The sequence below is a fragment of the Muntiacus reevesi genome, chromosome 15, assembly GCF_963930625.1.
Source record: "Muntiacus reevesi chromosome 15, mMunRee1.1, whole genome shotgun sequence".
NCBI lineage: Eukaryota > Metazoa > Chordata > Mammalia > Artiodactyla > Cervidae > Muntiacus > Muntiacus reevesi.
In genome coordinates, this window is record NC_089263.1 from 11,487,954 (window position 1) to 11,511,926 (window position 23,973).

General features: G+C 40.1%; 1 protein-coding gene across 2 annotated transcripts in view; it reads right to left on the minus strand.

The window, feature by feature from the left end:
- MCTP2 (multiple C2 and transmembrane domain containing 2) overlaps positions 1-23,973 on the minus strand; it is a 192,831-nt gene that overhangs the window by 82,389 nt on the left and 86,469 nt on the right. For both annotated transcript variants that reach the window (XM_065906033.1, XM_065906034.1), the window contains 3 exons: positions 20,352-20,454; positions 18,905-19,007; positions 1,715-1,816 (listed from right to left, as the gene is read on the minus strand). In XM_065906033.1, the coding sequence (XP_065762105.1) occupies positions 1,715-1,816; positions 18,905-19,007; positions 20,352-20,454 (308 nt within the window). The remainder of the gene's footprint in view (positions 1-1,714; positions 1,817-18,904; positions 19,008-20,351; positions 20,455-23,973) is intronic.

The following is a 23,973-nucleotide window of genomic DNA, read 5'->3' on the forward strand; positions in this document are numbered from 1 at the left end:
TGCCAGAACAAAACAGGAGATGAAGGGTGATCTGTGTGTAACACACACCATAGGTTCTCCTTGAAGGGAAATGTTAAATGGGGAAAAAGAGGAAGTAACAACAGACCCCATACTGGAGTCTGTGCCCAGAGTCCTAACATTTCCAGGAATAAAGTATTAAACTTCCCTGCTACTGATTCTATGAATAATCTCTTAAACAAGGCAAACAATCAGCAGTGTAGCATCAGGGATAAGAGTCAGGAAGACCTGCATCTGGATCCTAACTCACTCATTTATTAGCAAATCAGTTCTCCTGTTTAATTCCATTTGCTCATTATAAGACGACATTCATGATCGCTATGAACCAGGCTTCTTCTGGGAATGAAATGAAACAGTATCTGAGCCTGAGACATTGTAGGTGGGTAATAAATGGCAGCTATTCTTCTAATTACTGTAAAGGCACCATTATCTTATATTCATGGACCCCACTAAATAACCTGTGCTGTCCCTTCCCATTCTAGAACCTGCTGCTGATACGATCACAAAGGAATGCTCACAGATAAGTAAGCCACGTTCCCACATGCCAGGAATTTCTGCTCCCAACAGTCGAAATATATGTCCATCAGAACCAAACGCACTAATCTGTAAACCTGTTTATGCCAATTTTGTCCAATATTGTAATTCTGCATTTTAATTATTATAGAGATTATTGATATATTATACAAGTATTAGTTGCTCAGTCGTGTCTGACTCTTTTGAGACCACATGGACTGTAGCCCGCCAGGTTCCTCCGTCCATGGGATTCTCCAGCAAGAATACTGGAGTGGGCTGCCACTTCTTTCTCTAGGGGATCTTCCCAACCCAGGGACTGAACCCGTGTCTCCTGCATTGCAGGCAGATTCTTTACTGCTGAGCCACCAGGGAAGCCCTAATACAGATCAAAAGACTTGAAATCAATGTTGTTCTGGAAAGTGTTGAGAAAGGTCAGTTAATAAAAAGACACTGCTACTGAGGTGATGATTTTATGGAAAAATAACCTACAGGGATTCCATATTCAGACTGTTCTGTGTCTTTAAAGAATATCTCTACTTTCAAGAAACTGAAATTAGAAATTATAGATGTTACAGGTGTATGTATGCAAGGAATACACTGTAGAACTAAAAATAAGTAAGTCTATGCTATTAGAAAAAAGGTTTCAGGCCTGCACCTAAAGACTGGCAGGAATAATATATATTCACGCATTTTATATTACGCTAAAAGTGCAAGATACATTTTAAAAAATCCTCCTTTTACTGCTGTTTTCAATTAACTATTTGTCCTGATAATGCAGACATTATCTGCAGTATACATTATTGTATACATATTGTATACAATCCATTATTGTAGAGCATCTAACTATAGTTAAATAACATAGAGGCTTGAAAACATTTCTGTTCAATAGTCAATGAAAGAAGATTAAAGGTAATAAAGCCAAGAACCTAATTTTCCTCTTATTTCTTATTTTTTCTTTTTCTTTACATTTATATTTATTGAGAATTACACACCATCAATTCTATTGGGCCAACAGGATTAATATGAGACTGTCCAGCACTGATTTTTTTGCTAAGTTTAGAAACACTATTTTCTCTGTAGCTGTAAAAATTCTGAAACATTTTATAGTGCTTTGAATCTCTTCAGGTTGGCTACCTTTTACTTTTGATAGAGGGAAGTTGGGAGGTAGTCTAGTTAGACTTACCGGATTATATATGAGGTCCATCTCCAAGTAAATAACTCCTTTAAAAGCTTGTTCTAAATCTTTATTCTTCAACACGTAACAGTTTGTCTGTCCATCTCGAATCTGATAAACAATAGATAAAACAAACTTTCTATGGGGTTTAAACTGAACAAGCTGACAACACTGAGAATGTAAAATGCATACACAGATGAAGCCAATATTAAACAAAATTAAACCATATAAATATTAATCATAAAACAACTTTTAATTCTAAAGTACTTCTAAAACTGATAAGACAATAAAGTAACAATCACCAGGCTTCTCCAATGAAAAATAAATGAATAACAAACAAAACAAAAATTAAAAAAAAATCACCAGGCTGAAACTGATATACGAGTGGAAAATTGGTGGTACAAACTATTACTAAGTCTACCAGGGCTTTCGTTCAAAAATCCCAGAGGTTAAACATTTTTGTTAAGAAATGATGAATATTTTACAAAATTCCTGGCAAGTACTACTTGAGACTGCCAAGGTCATGGGAAAAAGGAAAACTTGGAAACTGTCGCAAGTCAGAAGGCTAAGGAGATTAGATGACAAAACGCAATGTGGTACCCTGGGTTGGATCCTGTAACAGAAAAAGGACATAAGTGGAAAAACTGGTGAAATCCAAATAAAGACCAGGGTTTAGTTAATAATAGTCATGGATAATGACAGATTTTTTTTTAGTTTTGATAAATGCATCATGGCAAAGTAAGATGTCAATATGAGAAGAAACAAGGTGAGGGCATATGGGAACTCTGCATCCTCTTTGCAACATTTCTGTAAACTTACAATTACTCCCAAAAAAGGTTGTAGGGTAAGATGTCTTAATTATAATACAGGATTTTATTTTATAAAAATATTAGATATATCTTATAAAATTGTTGCTGTTCTGTCACAAAGCTGTGTCTGACTCTTTGCAATCCACCCCATGGACTGCAGGACGCCAGGCTTCCCTGTCCTTTACTATCCCCCAGAGCTTGCTCAAATTCATGTCTGTTGAGCTGGTGATGCTATCTCACCAATTCATCTGTCGACCCCTTCTCCTTTTGCCTTCAATCTTTTCCAGCATCAGGGTCATTTTCAATGAGTCGGCTCTTTGATCAGGTGGCCAAAGTAGTGGAGCTTCAGCATCAGTCCCTCCAATGAACACCCAGGACTGATCTCCTTTAGGATGGACTGGTTGGATCTCCTTGCAGTCCAAGGGACTCTCAAGAGTCTTCTCCAACACACTTCAAAGGCATTAATTCTTCAGCACTCAGCCTTCTTTATGGTCCAATTCTTAATCCATACATGACTGCTGGATAGACCATAGCTTTGACTAGATGGACCTTTGTTGGCAAAGTGATATGTTTGCTTTTTAACACACTGCCTAGGTTTGTCATAGATTTCCTTTCATTTCACTGGAATGAAAACTGACTTTTTCCCAGTCCTGTGGCTACTGCTGATTTTCCCAAATTTGCTGACATATTGAGTGCAGCACTTTAACAACATCATCTTTTATGATTTTAAAAAGCTCAACTGGAATTCCATCACCTCCACCAGCTTTGTTCGCAGTGATGCCTCCTAAGGCCCACTCGACTTTGCACTCCAGGATGTCTTGCTCTAGGTGAGTGATCACACCATCATAGTTATCTAGGTTATTAGGAACTATTTAGTATAGTTCTTCTGTGTATTCTTGCCACCTCTTTTTAATTTCTTCTACTTCTATTAGGTCCTTACAATTTCTGACCTTTATCTTCTAAAATATTATTTCATAAAAATATTTATAAAATATAAAATATAATGTTAAGACATTATTTTATACATATATTACAAAATACCTTAAAGAAATGAATTAAGGAGCCAGTTTTTAAAGAATGACCAGTATTTCACAGTCACAGTACAAAGCAAATTAAATAAATCAGCATAGCTAAAGTTGAGGTCAAAATTCAAATACATTTTAAAAGAACAACATGCTGATAAACCATCAAAGTTTAAACAAGTTCCACTGATGGCCTCCCTCAGCCAGCATGTACATCAGTTCCATATATCAAACTGCTTGTGTACCCCAGAAATTAAGGCATCTTAGAAAAACATCACTGTATCATTTTGGAAATGACTTGGTTCCCATTAAGGCATTTTCTTTTCAGATTTGATAGCAAGCAGCAATGCTTATATTGTACACAGGAGGTAGCATATGTATTATTAAACTTCTGGTTTGTTCAAAACATCTCTGCTAACTCTAACAGGGCAGAGGCAAACTTGAGTTGACCAAAAGCTCCATTTGGGATTATAATGATCAAATATTTGAAATAACATAGGAAATTTGAGGGCATGAAGTTTGAGCTATATTTTAAATAACTACCACTGTCACTGCAAGCATTCAACACAAGTGGTGGAAATGAGTTGAATAAGTCACGGCGTGGGGCGGGCAGAGGACAGAGCCTTTCCACTTTACAAGGGAGAGGTCACCTTCCTTCCCGAAGTCACCCCACCTCTTTCAGATTGAATAGGTTTTAAACAGAAAGATGGTTTTCCTGGCCAGTGGCGAAGAGGAAGGGGCTGCCCCATAAAGACCTGGCTTCCTTCCTAAACGGTATCCAAACAGGATTCTGAGCTTCCTCTTGTATCCTCTGTCTCACTTAATAAATTGTGGGTGTTAAAGTTGAAAGAAATAAATACAAAGACAGCATGACAATTTGCCAAGATGACTTTGGTCCAATTTAGCTTTGCCTCAATCCACAGTCATTGTACCGTTATCTTAAAATTTCCATGATTTCTTAACGCTTCGGGAAGGGCAACAGAAGAACAAGAGATATCTGTATACAAAGAAACATTTCATAGTAAAAGAAGTTTTTTTAAATTATTATTTTGGGTAAATGATCATTTCCTCTTTCTCAATGTCCTAGAATTGTGTCAGCAAAGCACAGAATCCACCTAGGACATTAATGCTGTTTATAAAGCTAGAGATATAATTAAGGCTACTTATGTTTGGCACTTTAATATATTACTTTTAAGTATAGAAATTCCAAGTTTAAAAATGTGTAAAAAGATTGAAACATGACAGAAAAAAGTCCTTCTGAATATCCATAAATACCTACAATTCCTTCCTGGAGAAGGAAATTAGACTGCAATTTGGCACGTATCATTTCTAAACTTTTTTGAGAATCTATATTCATAATTATATTCCTGAGAAAAATGTATTTTAAATTTTTTCTGCTAAACTGAATATATTTTTCAGTTTCATTTTTTATCTCTCAATATGATTTGATAATGACTGCACTAGTATTTCTCATTTCTTTAAACTGCTATGTAAGTTTCACAATTTGAATAAACCACAATTTACGAATCCTCCTATTTGTGAACATTTGGTTGATTCCGCTTTTTCAGTCTGTCCTCTAAAAGAAATATCTTTGGGGAAACGATAAACAGTGGGAGATAGAGGAAATAGACTACTTTGTGTCTGGGATATGCTTGAGTTAAGCACAGATCAAAGCATTGAACATTTAGTGTTATAATTAACATTGAAATAGTAACCAAAGAAACTTTTAAAATATTTTCATTTTCCAAGGTTTATACATAATTGAACTTTCAACACATGAATATAGGATAAAAAGTTCCACAACATCTCAACTTGCCAAACTCCTACATGACAGTATTTATATAATAAATAAAAGATAAACGTATTTTTCCAGTTGAGAACTATATTTATTGTTTATACTTAACTGTGAAAATTATTTTTAGCAGTTTCTAATGTTAAGACCTCTATGAAAACAGACAAAGCACAGCCAAAAGAAAACTTAGAGCAGAGAATCTATATATACTCTTATCTCTGGGTATGAGAAAGGCACTTCAATTAAAACCCAAGATCTCTGTCACCCAAGGCAAAAAGGAATGATACCATTTTCAATTTATGACAAACATAAGTCTCTCAGTTCAACAGGAGAGTCTTCCTGGATTGATCTCGGAGAGGGTGTCATTTCACTCAAACAGAAGAATGAATAATAGATAATGTCTTTTACTTCAGTGTAACAAGAGAATTCTTCATAGGGACTTATCACACACCTCTGCAAGCTCACCTTTTCATAGGTAAGAAGCAATCATTTGGGGAAGGCAGCACTGTAGGATGCTAACACAGATGTAGCCTAATTAGGAATAAAACTTCCACCATCAGGGAAATGGGCATTTCCATGTTGCTTTACCTTATTTTCAGAAACAAAATGATGTATCAGCAGGCTTTTATCAAGAACATGAGTGTGTGCATGAGTGCTAAGTCGCTTCAGTCGTGTCTGACTCTTTTGCAACCCTATGGACTGGAGCCTCAGGCTCCTCTGTCCATGGAATTTTCCAGACAAAAATACTGGAGTGAGTTCCCTTGCTCTCCTCCAGGGGATCTTTCCAGCCTAGGATTGAATCTGCATCTTTTATGTCTCTTACATTGGCAGGTGTATTCTTTACCACAAGTGCCACCTGGGAAGCCCGATCAAGAACATGCTAACCATGAATTCCTGGTTAAATTAGTGAATGAAAGAACACAAGAAGTCTGTGTCTGAGTAACAATTCAGGATTTCAGAGCCAGAGGACAAGTAACAGATTTTAATCTGACCTGAAATTACCTTTAAACTATGCAATTTTTCTCTGTATAAAAGAATTTTAAATGTGCTTACACAAGCTTTAAGCACTGTAAATATAAAGAACTTTTTAAAAGTTGGATGTTAAAACTAAGTTTTGTGTCAAAAAGATACTATCCATTATATTAGAAAATGAAACTGTTTTAAATTGGCATATAAAAACATGTGGGACACAGAAAAAAGTATTTTTCTCAGCTGAAACTCTTTTTAAAGAATTCTCATTATTATGCTTTACTCAATTTCTTTGATGTAACTAGATATCAATTGACTCAACAGCAAAGTTAATCAAAATCAATATGAATAAAACCATCTGTTGGCTAAAGGAGGAAAGATACACACTTAAGATCTAAATCCAAACTGAAGAGTCATATTGATCCTTTCCACTCCCCATTTTAACCTTCATGTGAATAAAAGGAGAACGTTGGGGTGTAAACAAGTCTTATTCCATCAGAAGCTTTTCACTGCATGCAAAAGGGAAAACATTCTCACATGACATCACAATATAGCAGCTGGTTCCCACTGATGCACATGCAAAGTGACCAATAAAATGTGATATGGACAGACACATGGCTGGGGAAGAAGAAAGTAACTATCCTTTAGTTGGTTGTGATTCTATTTACGTCCCTGCTTGGAATCAGGCCTGTTTCCCATGGCAAGAGTTACAAACATGAGATTGCAAAGCTCACAATGTCACAATTTGCCCTGATAAAGGCAACCACTCACAGTAAAGGCAGCGCTGAATTCATCAACCCAGCCCTCCTCATACACCACACCTGTCTTCGAGCAAGGCAATCCAACCCCACCCATTGTGGTCGTTCAATCGCTCAGTCACGTCCAACTCTTTGCGACCCCATGAACCACAGCACACCAGGCTTCCCTGTCCTTCAACATCTCCCCATCCCTGTTCAAACTCATGTCCGTCAAGTCGGTGATGCCACCCAAACCATCTCATCCTCTGTCGTCCCCTTTTCCTCCTGCCTTCAATCTTTCTCAGCATCAGGGTCTTTTCCAATGAGTCAGTTCTTTGCATCAGGTGGCTAAGGTATTGGAACTTCACTTCAGCATCAGTCCTTTCAGTGAATATTCAGGACTGATTTCCTTTAGGATTGACTGATTTGATCTCCTTGCAGTCCAAGGGACTCTTGAGTCTTCTGCAACACCACAGTTCAAAAGCATCAATTCTTCAGCACTCAACTTTCTTTATGGTCCAACACTTACATCCAAACGTGACTACTGGAAAAACCATAGCTTTGACTACAAGGACCTTTGTTGACAAAGTAACATCTCTGCTTTATAATATGCTGTCTAGGTTTGTTATAGCTTTTCTTCCAAGGAGCAAGTGTCCACCCATTTCCTGAATCCAAAACCCTGCACTGAACTTTGAAAAAATCAGAAAACCTTGCTGTACCCAGCAAGACTGTCAACTCTTCTCCTTAAAATGTAAGCTGTCTTTACAAACTATTATGCACTAATTGTATGAATGCTATACAGTTTACAAAAATAGCTTAAAAAAGAAAAAGAATGTAATTTTTATCTTTTACATATTTTGACAAACACACAGCTCTAATTTGTAATGTACTTTTAAATATGTATTTAACTTAAGAAAATGATAACGTGACTCTCTGCAACCCCATGGACCACAGCTTGCCAGGCCTCTCTGTCAATGGAATTCTCCAGGCAAGAATACTAGAGTTGGTAGCCATTCCCTTCTCCAGGGACTCTTTCCAACCCGGGGACCAAACCTAGGCCTGCTGAAATGCAGGCTGATTCTTTACTGTCTGGACCACCAGGAAAACCCACCAACTCAACAGACAGGAGCTTAAGCCAACTCTGGAGATAGTGAAGGACAGGGAAGCCTGGTACGCTGCAGTCTATGGGCTTGCAAAGAGTTGAACATGACTTATCAACTAAACACCATCTTAGGAAAATAATATCACAGTGTACTGGATAAAGATTGGGGCCACAGAGGCAGATGAAGTGAGTTTAAATTCTGGCTCTGGCTCATAGTGGCTATTAAACTTTAGATAAGTTACATAACTTCTCTCCAGTTTCCTAATCTGTAAAGAGTGAATAAAAAAAGATACATATCTCAGCAGTTATTGTGAAATAATCAGCAAAAAGCAGTAAGAACAGTGGCAAGTACATAGAAGCTGCTTATGAAATAACATGATTTTTCAGCCTTATTTTAATGTATATGCTTTTTAACCACTTGTGTTTTAAACTTGACAAAAAGTACGGGAAATAGTCTCCCTCGTAAAAATTGATTCTTCTCCATAATTCAGAGTGGTTCTTTATCTTATGAATATTCCATAATTAACTTAACCAATCTGCCATTGGAAAAAAATATTCTGTAATTAACCAATCTTCCAGCTTCTTTCTATTGGAAAAGTCTCCCCTGATGTTGGGAAAGATTGAGGGCAGGAGAAGGGGGAGGCAGATGAAGTGGTTGGATGGCATCATTGACTCAATGGGCTTGAGTTTGATCAAACCCCGGCAGACAATGAAGGACAGGGAAGCCTGGCATGCTGCAGTCCATAGGGTCACAACGAGTCAGACCGCGACTGAGCAACTGAACAAAAACAAATCTTACATTGTAACTAAGATTGTTTCCAATTTTTACATAGATATACTTATGTTTCCACGATGCATTACCCCCAAAAAAATTTTAGGTGGAATTATTGAGTAATAGGGTACACCTATTTTTACAGTTTCAGCAAGTACTGCCAATTTGCTCTCCTAAAATACTGTGTTATCTTCTACTCTCCTTGCTCCACTGAATGAGCCTGTCCATTTCCTTGCAGCTTTGCCAACCACAGGCATTTTTATCTAATATACAGCAATTTCATAGGAATAAAATGGCCTGAGGTTGCTTTAATATGTGCTTTTTTATGACTAATGAAACCGAACATTTTCTGTCATATGTTTATTAACAGTGGGCCATGGTAGGACCATGAAACCAGAGAGACTTCAATTCAATTCCCATTTCTGGCATTTAGCATCTGTGTGACTGTGGCTAATTACTGTATTTCTCCAAGCCCCAGTTACCTCTCTAAAATAGATATTCAGTACATAAATGCGTAAAGATATGTCTATTAAATTTTAATCCAAAGTCCCTTCTAGGAGGCTTGTATCAGGTCATGCTCCCTCCAACTACACTGGAGAGAGCCCTTTTGCTACACTTAATCATCATTGTTCTTGAAAAATCTTGACTATATTTGTTAATCTGATGCTTTAAACTAATTTAGTAATTTAAGCTACTAAAACAAGGGTGATGAAGGTGACAGTTTACACTTTAAGTGCTTACCGTGTGCTACTGAGTACTCTTTTTACATTTACCAAACCATTTAAATCCTCACCACAGACCTCCACTGCAAGTAACGTGATAATTATCATTTCATAGAGGACGAGAGGGAGCCAGGAATGTTAAGTAAGGTGTCAAAAGTCACACAGCCAGTTTGGGGAGAAGACTGGGTGTTAACCCAGGTGTTCTGGCTTCCTCTTTTGCGGTCTTAACAACCATTACGGTGGCTGAAGCAAGCATGAGCCATTCATACGCTTATTAGCTATTCACATTTCTGCCTCCTTGACTTAAACTTTCTGCTAGATTGAACTGTCTTTTGCTTACTGATTAAAAACTTTTATATTATTGCTGTCATCTATTTGTTTTTATGCTGCAAGTTTTGTTTTTTTTTAACCAACCTATGCTATGGCTTCTAATCTTCAGAGGCAATTTCTGCTTTCATTGTGACATCTTAAATCTAGTTCTGTTATCATTTCTGTTTTTCAGTTTGCTTGTACAGCACTTTCCTCCATTTTAATAGTTTTGTTTATGGAGTTTCTTCCAAGTGTTTGACCTTTAACTCCTCTTGAAATAGTTACTGTGTTTCGTGTAACTTACTGATGTATTCTGCCCTGATGAATAGCAACCAACTTACCCCACTAGTATAGTGACCATTTAGTTTATCCTCTCAATGACTTCATGTTTCAAGCTTTTTATATATTAAGTGGTTCTCAACTAATTAGCTATTCAAATGATTATTTAGTGTCTTCATGTCCTCAGTACAGTTCTAGAACTTCCTCACATAGTTTTTAAGCATTATAATAGTCTTTGTTTCTTGCTGTCAAACCTTTGGTGGTTTTATTTTCTTTTTTTAGGTTTTTAAAATATTTTCTACTGGGTATGGTCACTGGTTTTCATCTTCTCAACTTTGATGCTGTTTACACATTACTGACTTTGTAAATTCCAATATATTGTCTATTAATTTTCTTTATATTTATAGATATTCTAAGATAGCTAGTACTTGCAAATAATGTGTTTCCTTCATTAAAATATCATTTATTTTTCTTATACTTTTGCATTGCCTGGATCTTATATTAAAGGTTTCATTTTAATAGTCAATTCATAAGTATATAAGCAATCCTAGCAGTAGAAACTATTATCTTCATTTTAAAAATGAAGAACTAGAAGGGCTTGCCCGGTGGTCCAATGCTTAAGACTCTGAGCTTCCACCAGGGGTCAGGGGTTCCATCCCTGTTTGGGGAAGTTCCCCATGTTGTATGGTGCAGCCAAAGAAAAAAAAATTCAGATTATAATCTGATACAATTATAATTTTCTACTGCTTTTCATCATGAGTGAAAAGCTTTACATACCTATATAATCATTTTTTTAAAGCTATTTTAAACAGTGGAACAGAAATAAAATCTATGGCAGGATGGCTCATTGTCCTGGATTCTTTCAATTCAGATGTGTACCTGAGCACATGTATGACAATTCACCACCATTAATATATTGATTTTAGAATATGAATTTTAAAGGAGTTACCCAATATATTCACCCTTATTAAAAGATATATTGAATTCAGAACAGGCTCTTTATTTAATAGGCTGAGATGCACTTAGCACATTACCAATTTTAGAGAGAGCAAAAGTTGAAGTACTTTGACTACTTAACACTTAAGACATTTTAAAAATGTAGTCTGCATTTTCTCTGAAAGGGTAAGTCAAATATTAGTTTATAACCTGATTAAAGAAAATGTGTTCTCACAAAAATTATGCACTCTAAGAAATACGATTTTTATTTTTAAATATGAGATAAGGTATGGTACTGGAGAAGACTCTTGAAAGTCCCTTGGACAACAAGGAGATCAAACCAGTCAATCCTAAAGGAAATCAACCCTGAATATTCATTGGGAGGACTGATGCTGAAGCTGAAGCTCCAATACTTTGGCCACCTGATGCGAAGAACTGACTCTTTGGAAAAGACCCTGATGCTGGGGAAGACTGAGTGCAGGAGGAGAAGGGGACAACAGAGGATGAGATGGTTGGATGGCATCACCGACTTGATGGACATGAATTTAAGCAAGCTCCAGGAGTTGGTGGTAGGGAAGCCTGGCGTGCTGCAATCCATGAGGGCGCAAAGAGTCAGACACAACTCAGCATATGAACAATAAAGGTATTTTCAGGTACCGTTCCATATCCTATAGAGATAATAGTGAAGCACCAACAAATCAATTTTTATGATTTTCTCTGATATTAAAAGAGCAGGGAAATAAATCCTTCTCCTAAGAGACACAGAACACAGAATTGGAGGGTTTTCTCTGTGATGCTTATTTCTGGAGTTGCAACCAATTCCTCTAGGAAGTATTCTTCCTCTATATCTTGCTTCACCCTGGAGCCACAACTTTCTTCCTAGCAAACTTCTCTGATATATCTATCCCAGGCCCATAGTCTTCAAGTGATCCCTGCTCAAAGAATAAGCCGCAAGCTCCCTCCACCCCTCACAAGCTGCATTTTCCTGCCTCCTTGTTCACACTGAGTGCCAGGCACCATCAGCTACTAATTAGCATTTGTCAGGCACTTACCAGGGCTTCCCTGGTGACTTAGTTGTAAAAGAATCCACCTGCAAAGCAGGAGACCCGGGTTCAATCCCTGACTCAGGAAGATCCCCTGGAGAAGGAAATGGCAACCCACTCCAGTACTCTTGCCTGGAAAATCCCATGGACAGAGGAGCCTGGTGGGCTGCAGTCTATGGGGTCTCAAAAGAGTTGGACACGACTTAGCAAATAAACCACCACCACCATGGCACCTGCAATCTAACACAAGGACTAAATCATATGCACTGCTGGTGGTTTTCAACACCCCTGGAAGGAGTTCAGGGTGGAGAACAGAGATGAGGCACTCTGTACTCAGGGAAAATTTGGCAGAACAGGTCTTCACACAGTGAGAAATTTTCAGGAGCTGATTTTATGAGCCTAATTCTTATAGCTCCTCTTATCTAGAAAAGCACTAAAATCTATCACAGTGATAACTGCTCCTCGAAACTATCACAAACCTCTGCAAAAATGTGCATTTGGTTGCATGTACTCCCCCTTCACCAAAATCATATATATACTGACCTTCCCCCTACCTCTTTGGAGCAGTTTCTCAGAGCTGTCTGAAATGTTGTCTCCCAGGCTATAGTCTTCATTTTGCTCCCATAAAGCTAACTTGCAACTCTCATGAAAAAAGGAGTACATCAAGGCTGTACATTGTTACCCTGCTTATTTAACTTCTATGCAGAGTACATCATGAGAAATTCTGGGCTAGATGAATCACAAGCTGGAATCAAGACTGCTGGGAGAAATATCAACAGTCTCAGATATGCAGATGATACCACTTTAATGGCAGAAAGTGAAGAGGAACTAAAGAACCTCTTGATGACAGTGAAAGAGGAGAGCGAAAAAGCTGTCCTAAAACTCAACATTCAAAAAACTAAGATCATGGCATCCGGTCCTATCACTTCATGGCAAATAGGTGGGAAAAATATGGAAACAGTGTCAGATTTCATTTTCTTCGGCTCCAAACAATGTGGACAGTGACTGCAGCCACAAAATTAAACGATACTTGCTCCTTGGAAGAACAGCTATGTCAAACCTAGACTGTGTTTTAGTAAGCATCACTTTGCTGACAAAGGTTCAAATGGTCAAAGCTACGGTTTTCCCAGTAGTCACATATGGATGTGAGAGTGGGACCATAAAGAAGGCTGAGTGTGGAAGAACTGACGCTTTAAAATTGCGGGACTGGAGAAGACTCTTGAGAGTCCTTTGGACTACAAGGAAATCAAACCAGTCAATCCTAAAGGATAGCAACTCTGAATGTTCATTGGAAAGACTGAGGCTGAAGCCGAAGCTCCAATATTTTGGCCACCTGACGCGAAAAGCTGACTCATTGGAAAAGACCCTGATGCTGGGAAAGACTGAAGGCAGCAGGAGAAGTGGGCAGTAGAGGATGAGACAGTTGGATGGCATCACTGACTGAATGGGCATGAGTTTGAGCAAACTCAGGGAGACAGTGACGGACAGAGAAGCCTGGTGTGGTGCAGTTCACGGGGTCACAAAGAGTGGGACACGACTTAGAGACTGAAGAAGAACAGCAACTCACATCGTGCATTTTGTTAAGTAAGCAGCACCCAGGCCGCTCTTTGCTTCCAGACTGCAGCCTCTCCTTTGCCCCGCTCTTCTCTGGTCAGGCTTTCCTCTCTGCTTGGAATGGCCTTCCTTCTTCCTCATCCAGCGGTCCCTATCAACACTCGACTCCTTCTTGGCCAGCCCAGACACCTGCTTCCTAAAGTCATCGCAAAGTTAAATTCAGCCCTCCCACCATGCATTCTCCTGTTCCCTTTAATGGCACCTAACATTTCAGGTGTTTAATGTTTGCCTCACGGACATTACCCATGACATGCAAGTCTTAAACTCTGTCCCACCTGAACGCCCGCCCTCTACCGCCATTGTGCTGAGCCTAGTGGTTGCCCAAAAGAGATATCGGTTATTGCTCTTGGCTCAGTATTTGCTTAGTAGCTACTCATTATAGCAGCACAACATCCTCTTAGGATGGCTCTGAGATGAGATTTCTTAATTCAAACCTAGCCTTACTACTTTCCAGCTACAGGAGTCTTTCCTTGCCTCAGTTTTCTCATTTGTAAATGGTCGTAATAATAAAGCATGCCCTGTTAGATTGTCACAGAATTGGTGATGTGCCATATGGGAAGTGCGCAGTGCTATCTAGGTAAGCACTGCTCACAGACATTAAATAAAATAAAACTAGAGCTAAATAAATACATTTTAAAACACACCCTCTAAATCACAAGTTAGAATTCTTTGAAAATAATTATAAGCAATGAAAACTATAAATATAAATACTGTAAATATAAATGATATAAATTAAAAAATCAAATGAGCATTGAAATAAACAAAATTTGCTCATTACAGATACTGAGGCTTATGGCATTGTTTTCTACCACATTTATACTTTCTCTTTAGGTAGGGGATCAATTAATTTGGAGAAGGTATGTTGCAGGTGTGTCAGGAAGATTCACACAGATCCTGTGTAAGATATGATCACTTCCCAACCTATTGGTCAAAGCACTGGAAATACATCTGAACTGAAACAGCCACACTGAACAATGGGGGCTGAAATGTCTTATTCAGCTCAACATCTCTGGGCCCCTAAAGTCCCTAAGGGGAAAAGTGGCTCAGGCCAGTCTGCCTTGACACAATGGAGACCTTTCAGATCTGGGCACTTTTCTCCACATGCTACATGTGTATAGAAACAAGCAGTATAAACCAAATGAAGCACTTCCCAGCTGGAAACCTCCCAGTGGTTTAGTCACCAGCAAAGAAGAGCCAGAGTCCTTCTATCTCTCAGGCTTCAGGGTCTCACAAGTACCCTCCCATGCCACTCTATCCCCTATCCTTTCTTATCCCATATCTGCTGTTCCCTACTCCATTCCATCCACACTGTCCACTCTGCTATTTTTGGAATCTGACCATCAACGCCTGGCCTGGAGCCTTTGAACTTGAAGATTTCCTGCCTGAAATCTCCCCACATATCCCTTTCCTCACCTACTGAAGCTCTCTCTCAAATGTTCCCTGTCCAGTGAGGCCCTCCCTGCCCAGATCACAGAGAATTGCAACCCTTCCCCCCACACATCCTCTACAAGGCTCCTCCGCCTGCTTAATTCTCTGCTTAATTTTCTACATAGCACTTTTCACCATCTAAGTGCATGAAAGTGTTAGTTGCACAGTGGTGTCTGACTCTTTGCAACCACAAGCACTGTAGCCCACCAGGCTCCTCTGACCATGGGATTCTCCAGGCAAGAATACTACAGTGGGTAGCCATGCTCATTTCCAGGGGATCTTACTGACCCTGGGATCAAACCTAGGTCTCCTGCACTGCAGGCAGATTCTTCACTGTCTGAGCCAGCAGGCTAGCCCCTAACCTACTATCTAGGACTTTTGTTAATGTTGTTCTGGTTTGTATACTGCCTTTTATAATCCAAAGGTGAGTTCCAAAAGAGGAGATAGTTTCACTGTGGTCATTGTTAGCATACTCCAACCTACAACAGTTCTTGGCACACACTGAACACGTGATAGATATTTATCAAACAAATGAATACTTACATTGCGGGGTAGCTTATCAACAACCTGAAAAAACTTAAGGGGACTGGGGACTTGCATTCATTGAGATCAAACGAATCACTCTATCACAGATCACTCTATCTTATATTTTGAAGGCTATAGTTTGGAAACTCTATTAATTTGCATCAATGGTTCTCCAGTCCACTGGTAGTGATTCTGCCCCAGAACATTTGGGAATGTCTGCAAAGGCATCTTTGGTTATCACAATAGTGATGGGTGGATGGGTACTACTGATATCTAGTCAATAGAGATCAGGGATGCTGCTAAACTTCCTACAACACATAGGAAAGAACCACAGCCAAAAATGATACACCCAGCAATGTCAGAGGTGCTAAGGTTGAGAAACCCTGAATCTGATTTCTGAAGGGCTTTCCCAATGGCTCAAGCAGTAAAGAGTCTGCTTGCAATGCAGGAGACACAGGTTCGATCCCTGAGTCTAGAAGATCCCCTGGAGAATCTGAAGTGAGTCGAATGGCAGCCCACTCCAGTAGTCTTGGCTGTAAACTCTGATTTAGTCAGAGGTAATTTCTTAGCTCTAACTCCACAGCATACAGTGATTATACATTACAAGGGAAGGAGGAAAGAAAGTTGGGTTAACTTGTTGGTATTCTAGAAAGACAGAATACATGAAATGTTAATATATGAAACAGAGGGAGTTTAATAAAGATACGAAGTAGTATTCAAACAGGCTTCCCTGGTGGCTCAATGGTAAAGAATTTGCCTGCAATGCAGGAGACCCAGGAGATGCAGGTTTGATCCGTGGTTCAGGAAGATCCCCTGCAGAAGAAAATAGCAACCCACTCCAGTATTCCTGTCTGGATAATTCCAGGACAGAGGAGCCTGGGGGGCTGTGTCCATGGAGTCGTGAAGGGTCGGACAGCTCTGAGTAGCTGAGCGTGAGCATAAGTGTTCACCCTTCAAGGGATCCAATATGCTACTAAGGGTTTACCTACTAAAACAAGAGGAGAAATGTCCAAAATATGTTAGAGGGAAAAAGGACACTAAATTCTAAAGAAGAGCCCTGCTTTCCTGTACTTTTAGACCTCCTTAAAAACTGTGCCCCATGTTCTTACCACATAAAGTCTTCCAGGAATAACTGACAAAGTCATAATAAAAAAAAAGGAGGGGAGTCCCAAATCACCATGTCCTCTCTGAGAGCTGGCATGGCCTGCGGCTGACGGCTCAGAACATTTGGCAGCAGGCAGATCTACAAGGGAACAGCTGCTCCGCCACAGTCTTCAAGTCACGTCAGGGATATGAGAATTTGGGGAGAAATTAACCAAGCAATCAAGACGAAAAGAGATACTGAGACAGCGCTCTCCCCTCTGTAAACACCACATGAGCTGGTCTAATCTTGTGGATAAATTACAGACTGCTCTAACACGCGCCAAGAACTGTGGGGAAATACATCTTTGGGAAGAAAAAAATAAATCCTTTTTGACTGATAAAGGTCATAACAATTCTACTATACACTGTATGAATGACTGGATGAAAAACTGAAATTCCCTCCTCTGGAAGAGTATATAAATGCCCAATTAATAGGCGAATTCAGATCCCAGCTTTCCACATTGGCCCATGTAAAGACATCACTTGGTGCTTTCTCCTCTGAATGTTATAGGGTATTTTTATCATTTAACTTTTAGCTCACTCTGACACATAACCTTTTGCTTTTCCTAATATTCATTGATTTATTTATTTGGCTGCTCCAGGTCTAAGCTGCGGCATGCAGGGTCTTTAGTTGTGGCGTGTGAACTCTTACTTGAGGAATGCGGGATCTAGCTCCATGACCAGGGATGGAACACTGCACCGAGTGCAGAGTCTTAGCCACTGAACCACCAGGAAGGTCCCCGCATTACCTTTCAACGTATGCTCAGTTGCTCAGTTGCGTCCGACTCTCTGTGACCCCAGGGACCGTACGTAGCCCACCAGGCTCCTCTCTCCATGGGATTCTCCAGGCAAGAATACTGGAGTAGGTTGCCATTTCCTTCTCCAAGGGATCTTCCCAACCAGGGATCGAATCTGTGTCTCCTGCACTGCAGGCAGATTCTTTACCGCCGAGTCACCTAGGAAGCCTACCTTTTAATGGGACGATCATAACAGTTCTCTTTCTTCAAGAGAGGCTCTCTGCTTTCTTCCACAAACTTTTTTTGAAGACTGTAAACAAATATGACTGCCAAAAAGCCCTACCCAGTGGCTCCGTGGTAAAGAGCCTGCCTGAAGTGCAGGAGATGCAAGATCAATCCCTGGGTCAGGAAGATCCCCTGGAGGAGCAAATAGCAGCCTATTCCAGTATTCTTGCTGGGAAAATTCCACGGACAGAGGAGCCTGGTGGGCTACAGTCCATAGGGTCTCAAAGAGTCAGACACGACTGAGTGACTCAACACACACACATACAAAGGCAAACAACTTTGGAGAAAATGGTCTTTAGTAGAACTGAGAAAAACTGTGCAATTACCAGCAAGTAGTCTTTGAAGAAATGGGCAGGAAGAAGGTAATAAAGAAAAATATGTATGTTCTTCATTCACCAGTGGAAAATCAGTCATAGATGTGTGTTACCAGAAACCAAAGTGAAACTTCTATCTCAAGAGGGAAAGAGCCAGGGTGAATTGAGAGACTGGTCAAAATATCTTGGTTGGTTAAATCAATATGCAATTGACACATACAGAGAGAAATTATGTGACTTTCCATTGCAAATTACTGGAAGTACTGGAGAAGGAGAAGGAATAAAACAGTTGCTTCCTGCTATGCCTGGGGGGTGGGGGCGCTTCCCAGGTGGTGCCGGTGGTAAAGAACCCACCTGCTAACACAGGAGAATTAAGAGACGCAGGTTCGATCCCTGGCTTGGAAAGAGCCTCTGAAGGAGGGCATGGCAACCCACTCCAGTATTCTTGCCTGGAGAATGCCATGGACAGAGGAGCCTGGCGGGCTACAGTCCCTGGCATGCACAGAGTCGGACATGGCTAAAGCAACTGAACACAGCACAGCACATAGCTGGGGAGGGCTTGCCCCCACTGCAGACGGACAAAGACAAAGCGATTCCAGATCACAGAAACTTGTCAACTGCAAAATGATTCACATATTGTGTATTAATGAAGGTAACTTACAGACAGCAAGGGAATGGCGACTTTTCCAAGAAAATCAGGAGGTTTATCTCCATCTTCATCAAACACCGTCACTTCCAAAACATCATGGATATCTTTAATGGGACTGAAACGAGAAACACATCATGAATTAGACACAAAAACACACAAGTGAAGGCTGTTCCATGAAGAGCTGAAAACACGTTTTCACTAATTAAGTCTGTATGTCCTCAGAGTATAAAACTACCATTTAATTAAATTCCAAAAATTAAATCAAACTGACTGTATTCCCAAACCTTCCATCAGCGAAGATTCAGACATCCATGGAAAAAAAAAAGTCAACTTTTTTACTATGACATTTCCATGTATATGCGTACTCAGGGGTAGGACTGTTAAAGAAACAGGATAAAGAAAGAGAACAGGGGACAGAACAAGGATGACAAAGTGACTTCCAGATGAGAAGGGCAAAAATAAGATTTTCTTTACTTTAAACTAATGAAGAATTCCCTTTAAAAAAACAAAGGTAGTCAAAATCACTATTTCCCAAGATCCCCTGAAAGCATCCTATTGTAGAAACACAAAATACTAGAAGGTCATGCATATTCACATATTTATAAATTTTTCAATGTTGACCAGAGCCAGACGTCAGCTATAATGAAAACACGGAGCCATGGTCATTGGCAAGGTGTTGACCAAACAAGAGACTCTTGCAAACCTGGTTAGCACAGTCAACCTCTTCTCATAGGTCCCCATAAACGTTCTGCTTGGGAGCTACCAATTCATATTCACAACAAACTATATTATTTTAGTTATAGGCACAGATAAAGTTTCTCAGAGTTGTGAGGCACTGTGCCACCATGTCACCCAGATTCAACAATGGGTGAGCCTCCCTTTGATGGCCAGGTGCCTTGAAATCTAAAGCAAATAGGAAGATATCCAGTTTCCTGAACACCCGAGTCTAAAAAGTAGGCATCACTACAGAGTAGGTCATTCAGATAAGCTGGAATACAAGGGGCCTTGGGGAGTCTTCAAGGAATCACACATAATCTGTATGTTCCAAAAGGCTTTGGCAGAATGCAAGCACTCTGATTTTAAAATACTGTTGTATAATATAAGCTCCTTGAATTTTAAGACACGTCTATATTTGTAATTTCCTTTAACTCAGGAATGAAATAGTCTCGATAATCTTCTGCTCACAGATTAATTGAGTCACTAAGAGACCTGCTTTACAAATGCCTCCTATAACACTCTCTTGCAGTTCCAAACGGTCTCTTCTATTATTAACACTATACTCTATAAAATGAAAGCATAAAAGGTTTTCAGAAGGAGAAAAACAATAAAATTCCTTCTTTGCCCATAAAAATGGACAGAAAATTCCACTCAAGAGCCCTAGACTGCCCTACACATATCAGGGATAATTGGTCTCTGAGTTAAAGCTGCTCTTTGATATTCCAGGGGCTAAAGTACTTACAATGTAAAAACTTTGTTCCACTCAGGGTTGAGGTTCTTGTAAATGGTATGTGTCTGAAGTCGGTCATTTCCTAACTCCAACAAGCAAAAGGGATCGCTCTTCCCTGCAAAGAGAAAATGGACAAGGGTCAGAGACAAAGGAATCTCCACGGTCAGAAGCAGATGAGTCTCAAAAGTGACAGAGGCAAAAATGAACAAAAATCATGCAGGTTTTTTTTAAATTATTATTCAATCCTAAAGGGAACCAACCCTGAATATTCGTTGGAAGGACTGATGCTGAAGTAAAGCTACAATACTTTGGCCATGTGAGGTAAACAGTGGTTCACTGGAAAAGACCCTGATGCTGGGAAAGACTGAAGGCAGGAGGAGAAGGGGACGACAGAGGATGAGATGGCTGGATGGCATCATCGACCCAGCAGACACGAGTTTGAGCAAGCTCTGGGAGACGGTGAAGGACAGGGAAGCCTGGCACGCTGCACTCCATAGGGTTACAAAGAGTCAGACATGACTGAGTGACTGAACAAAAATATTATTAAAAAAAATTTTATGTTGGAGTTGATTTATAATGTTGTATTAGTTTCCATATATCACTGTGATTCAGCTATACATATATCTACTCTTTTATAGATTCTTTTCCCATTTAGGTTATTACAGAATATTGAGTTCCCTGTGCTACACAGCAGGTCCTTCTTGATTATTTTATATGTAACAGTGTATATATGTTAATCTGAAACACCTAATTTATCCCTCCCCTCACTTCAATCCCTTTGGCAACTCTAACTTTGTTTTCTAAGTCTGTGAGTCTGTTTCTGTTTTGTAAATAAGTTCATTTGTACCACTTCTTAAGATCCACATATTATAGTAGTAATTCAATTGTGCTAATAAAGAACAGACGTGTGTTTGCCAAGGGGGAAGATGAGAGAAGGATGAAGTGGGAGTCTAGGGGTAGCAGATGCAAAGTATTATACAGAGGATGGATAAACAAGGTACCCGTGTAGAGCACAGAGAACTATATTCAATATCCTGTGATAAACCATAATGAGAAAGAATATGAAAAAGAAGAGTATGAAACAGTATGAAAAAGATGACTATATATATAACCATCACTTGGCTGTGCAGCAGAAATTAATATGGCATTGTAAATCAACTATACTCCAATTAAAAAAAAACAAACAACCTGTGCTTGCTGAAAGATCAAAGGTGAGCCTCTCTTTTTAGCAAGCGCTGTAAACTCCATGTGGGAAAGCCAAGTGTCAGGGAACTTACAGGGCTGGGACTGACATGTAACCCCCTTGAGAGCAACAGCAACACAGGATTCCCAAGAGCAGGTGCCGACGTGGCGCGTGACAGGGCCCAAGTTTGTGTTTTGTTTGAAAACAGAAGCGCATCTCTGTTTCCTTTCTAAATTCTCTGAGGGAATAAAATTACTCGTCTACAACCGCAAGTCTATGATAACTGACATGCTTCCAGGGTGATGAGAGAAATGAGAAAAACTGTAATCACGGCTATTTTGGTGGCTCAATGATAAACAATCTCCCAATCTCTGGGTCGGGGAGATCCCCTGGAGGAGGAAATGGCAGCCCACCCCAGTATTCTTGCCTGGAGCATCCCATGCATAGAGGAGCCTGGTGGGCTACAGTCCATGGGGTAGCAACAGTCAGACATAACTTAGCAACTAAAACACCACCACGATGGCTATTTAGCAGTTAAAACTCTGCTCTGGAATTGAGTGACCACACACACATCTGATCTTAGATATTCAGTAAATGACGAGAACACACATGGGACACTTTTGGTGCTCAGAGACATGGAGAAGTCTAATTTCACAAGTTAAATTCAACGCTTTTTATCTTAAAAAATAACGAGGCTTAACCTTTACTTCTCCCAAATCACTTCTTTTTCTATCCTACCTCATACCGCTTCCAAAAGAAAAAACAAAACAAAACATTAGAAAAACCAGAATCCAAAGGGGAACCCAGAAAGTTACCATGTAAGAAGTCTCCCCTTTTGTTCAGCTTGACAGAAGGATCTAGAGAACCATCAGGGTCTCTGACATCCATAGGACGTGAACACACGGCCGGACTCTGCACACACAGGCACTCTCTAAAGCAGTGTATACTGAATAAATTGGGGGCATAAAGACAGATGTACCTCCAACAAATGGCCAAGGAATCCAGACCAAGGCCTAACACAGACACTACTCAGGCCACGTGACCTACTGGCTTATCATTCAGGTCACTGAACCTACATCCAATGCTCTTAATAACCAAGGGCTCCGAGGTGCTGCGCGCCTTAGAGAGACACGTGTGCAGGAACTCGCATGAACATATTTCAAAACCAGAAGACAAGACGAGCAGCTGCCTGGCTAAGAGTCAGCATTAACAGGAGATTCCATTCAGCTGACTAGTGGCCTGGACACTTATATGACTGGCCAGAGCTTTTAAGCCAAGACTATTCTCTCAGTGGCCAGTGGACAGGGATTGAGCCATGGACACAGATGAATGTGTCGGGGTTGTCAGTTACAAGCAGTGGAAAGGATCCCTGTCCAAACTTAATAGAAAAGGAATTTGTCAAAATAATAGCAAACAGCTCTCAGGATCAGTCAATCCTAAAGGAAATCAACCCCGAATATTCACTGGAAGGGCTTTACGCTGAGGTTGAAGCTCTAATACTTTGGCCATCTGATGAGAAGAGCTGACTCACTGGGAAAAGACCGAGATGCTGGGAAAGGTTGAGGGCAGAAGGAGAAGGAGACAGCGGAGGATGAGGTGGCTGGATGGCATCATCAACTCAATGGAGATGAGTTTCAGCAAACTCTGAGAGAGAGCGGAGGACAGAGCAGCCTGATGTGTGCTCTTCATGGGGTCTCAATGAGCCGGACAAGACTAGCGACTAAACAACAACTCAGGATTGGTGCACAGACTGGAAATTCGGGTCTGAAGTTACTGGAAACCAAAGGCTGAGGAGTACTCAGGCACAGAATCTCAGTCAACCTCTCTTCCCAGGAAAACTGGCCTCACAGAGATTTCTGATCCAGGCCCTAAATGTTAATGTTTAGTAGCTTAGTCATGTCCGACTCTTTGCGGCTCCATGGACTATAGCCCACCAGGCTCCTATGTCCATGGGATTCTCCAGGCAAGAATACTAGAATGGGCAACCATTTCCTTCTCCAGGGAATCGCCATGACTCAGGGATTAAATTCACATCTCCTGCATTGCAAGTGGATTCTTTACTGCTGAGCCACCAGGGAAGCCCGCCTAAGTGCAGCTGCTTCTAATATGTATTCTCCAAGCCTGCTCCTTTGCCTCACTTGATGGAGATATAAAGGCACTGCCCTGCCTAGCAAATCCCCACCTCCTAAATTCCAGGGTTCAGAAGGGAGAGCATACTGGCTTCCCACTGAATGAAAGCAAATCAGAACCCCTTCTCCAAAACATACGAGAGAAGCACCCCAATCCTACAAAGGGTTTCAGATGTTGAGCAGCCCAAATCAAACACACACAAATCTATCTTCATTTTTAAAAAGTCTTGCTTCTTTAAGAAGATTTTTACTCAGACATGAAAAACTGAGATAATGCCATTTGAAGCAACATGATGGCCCTAAGGATTATCATATTAAGCAG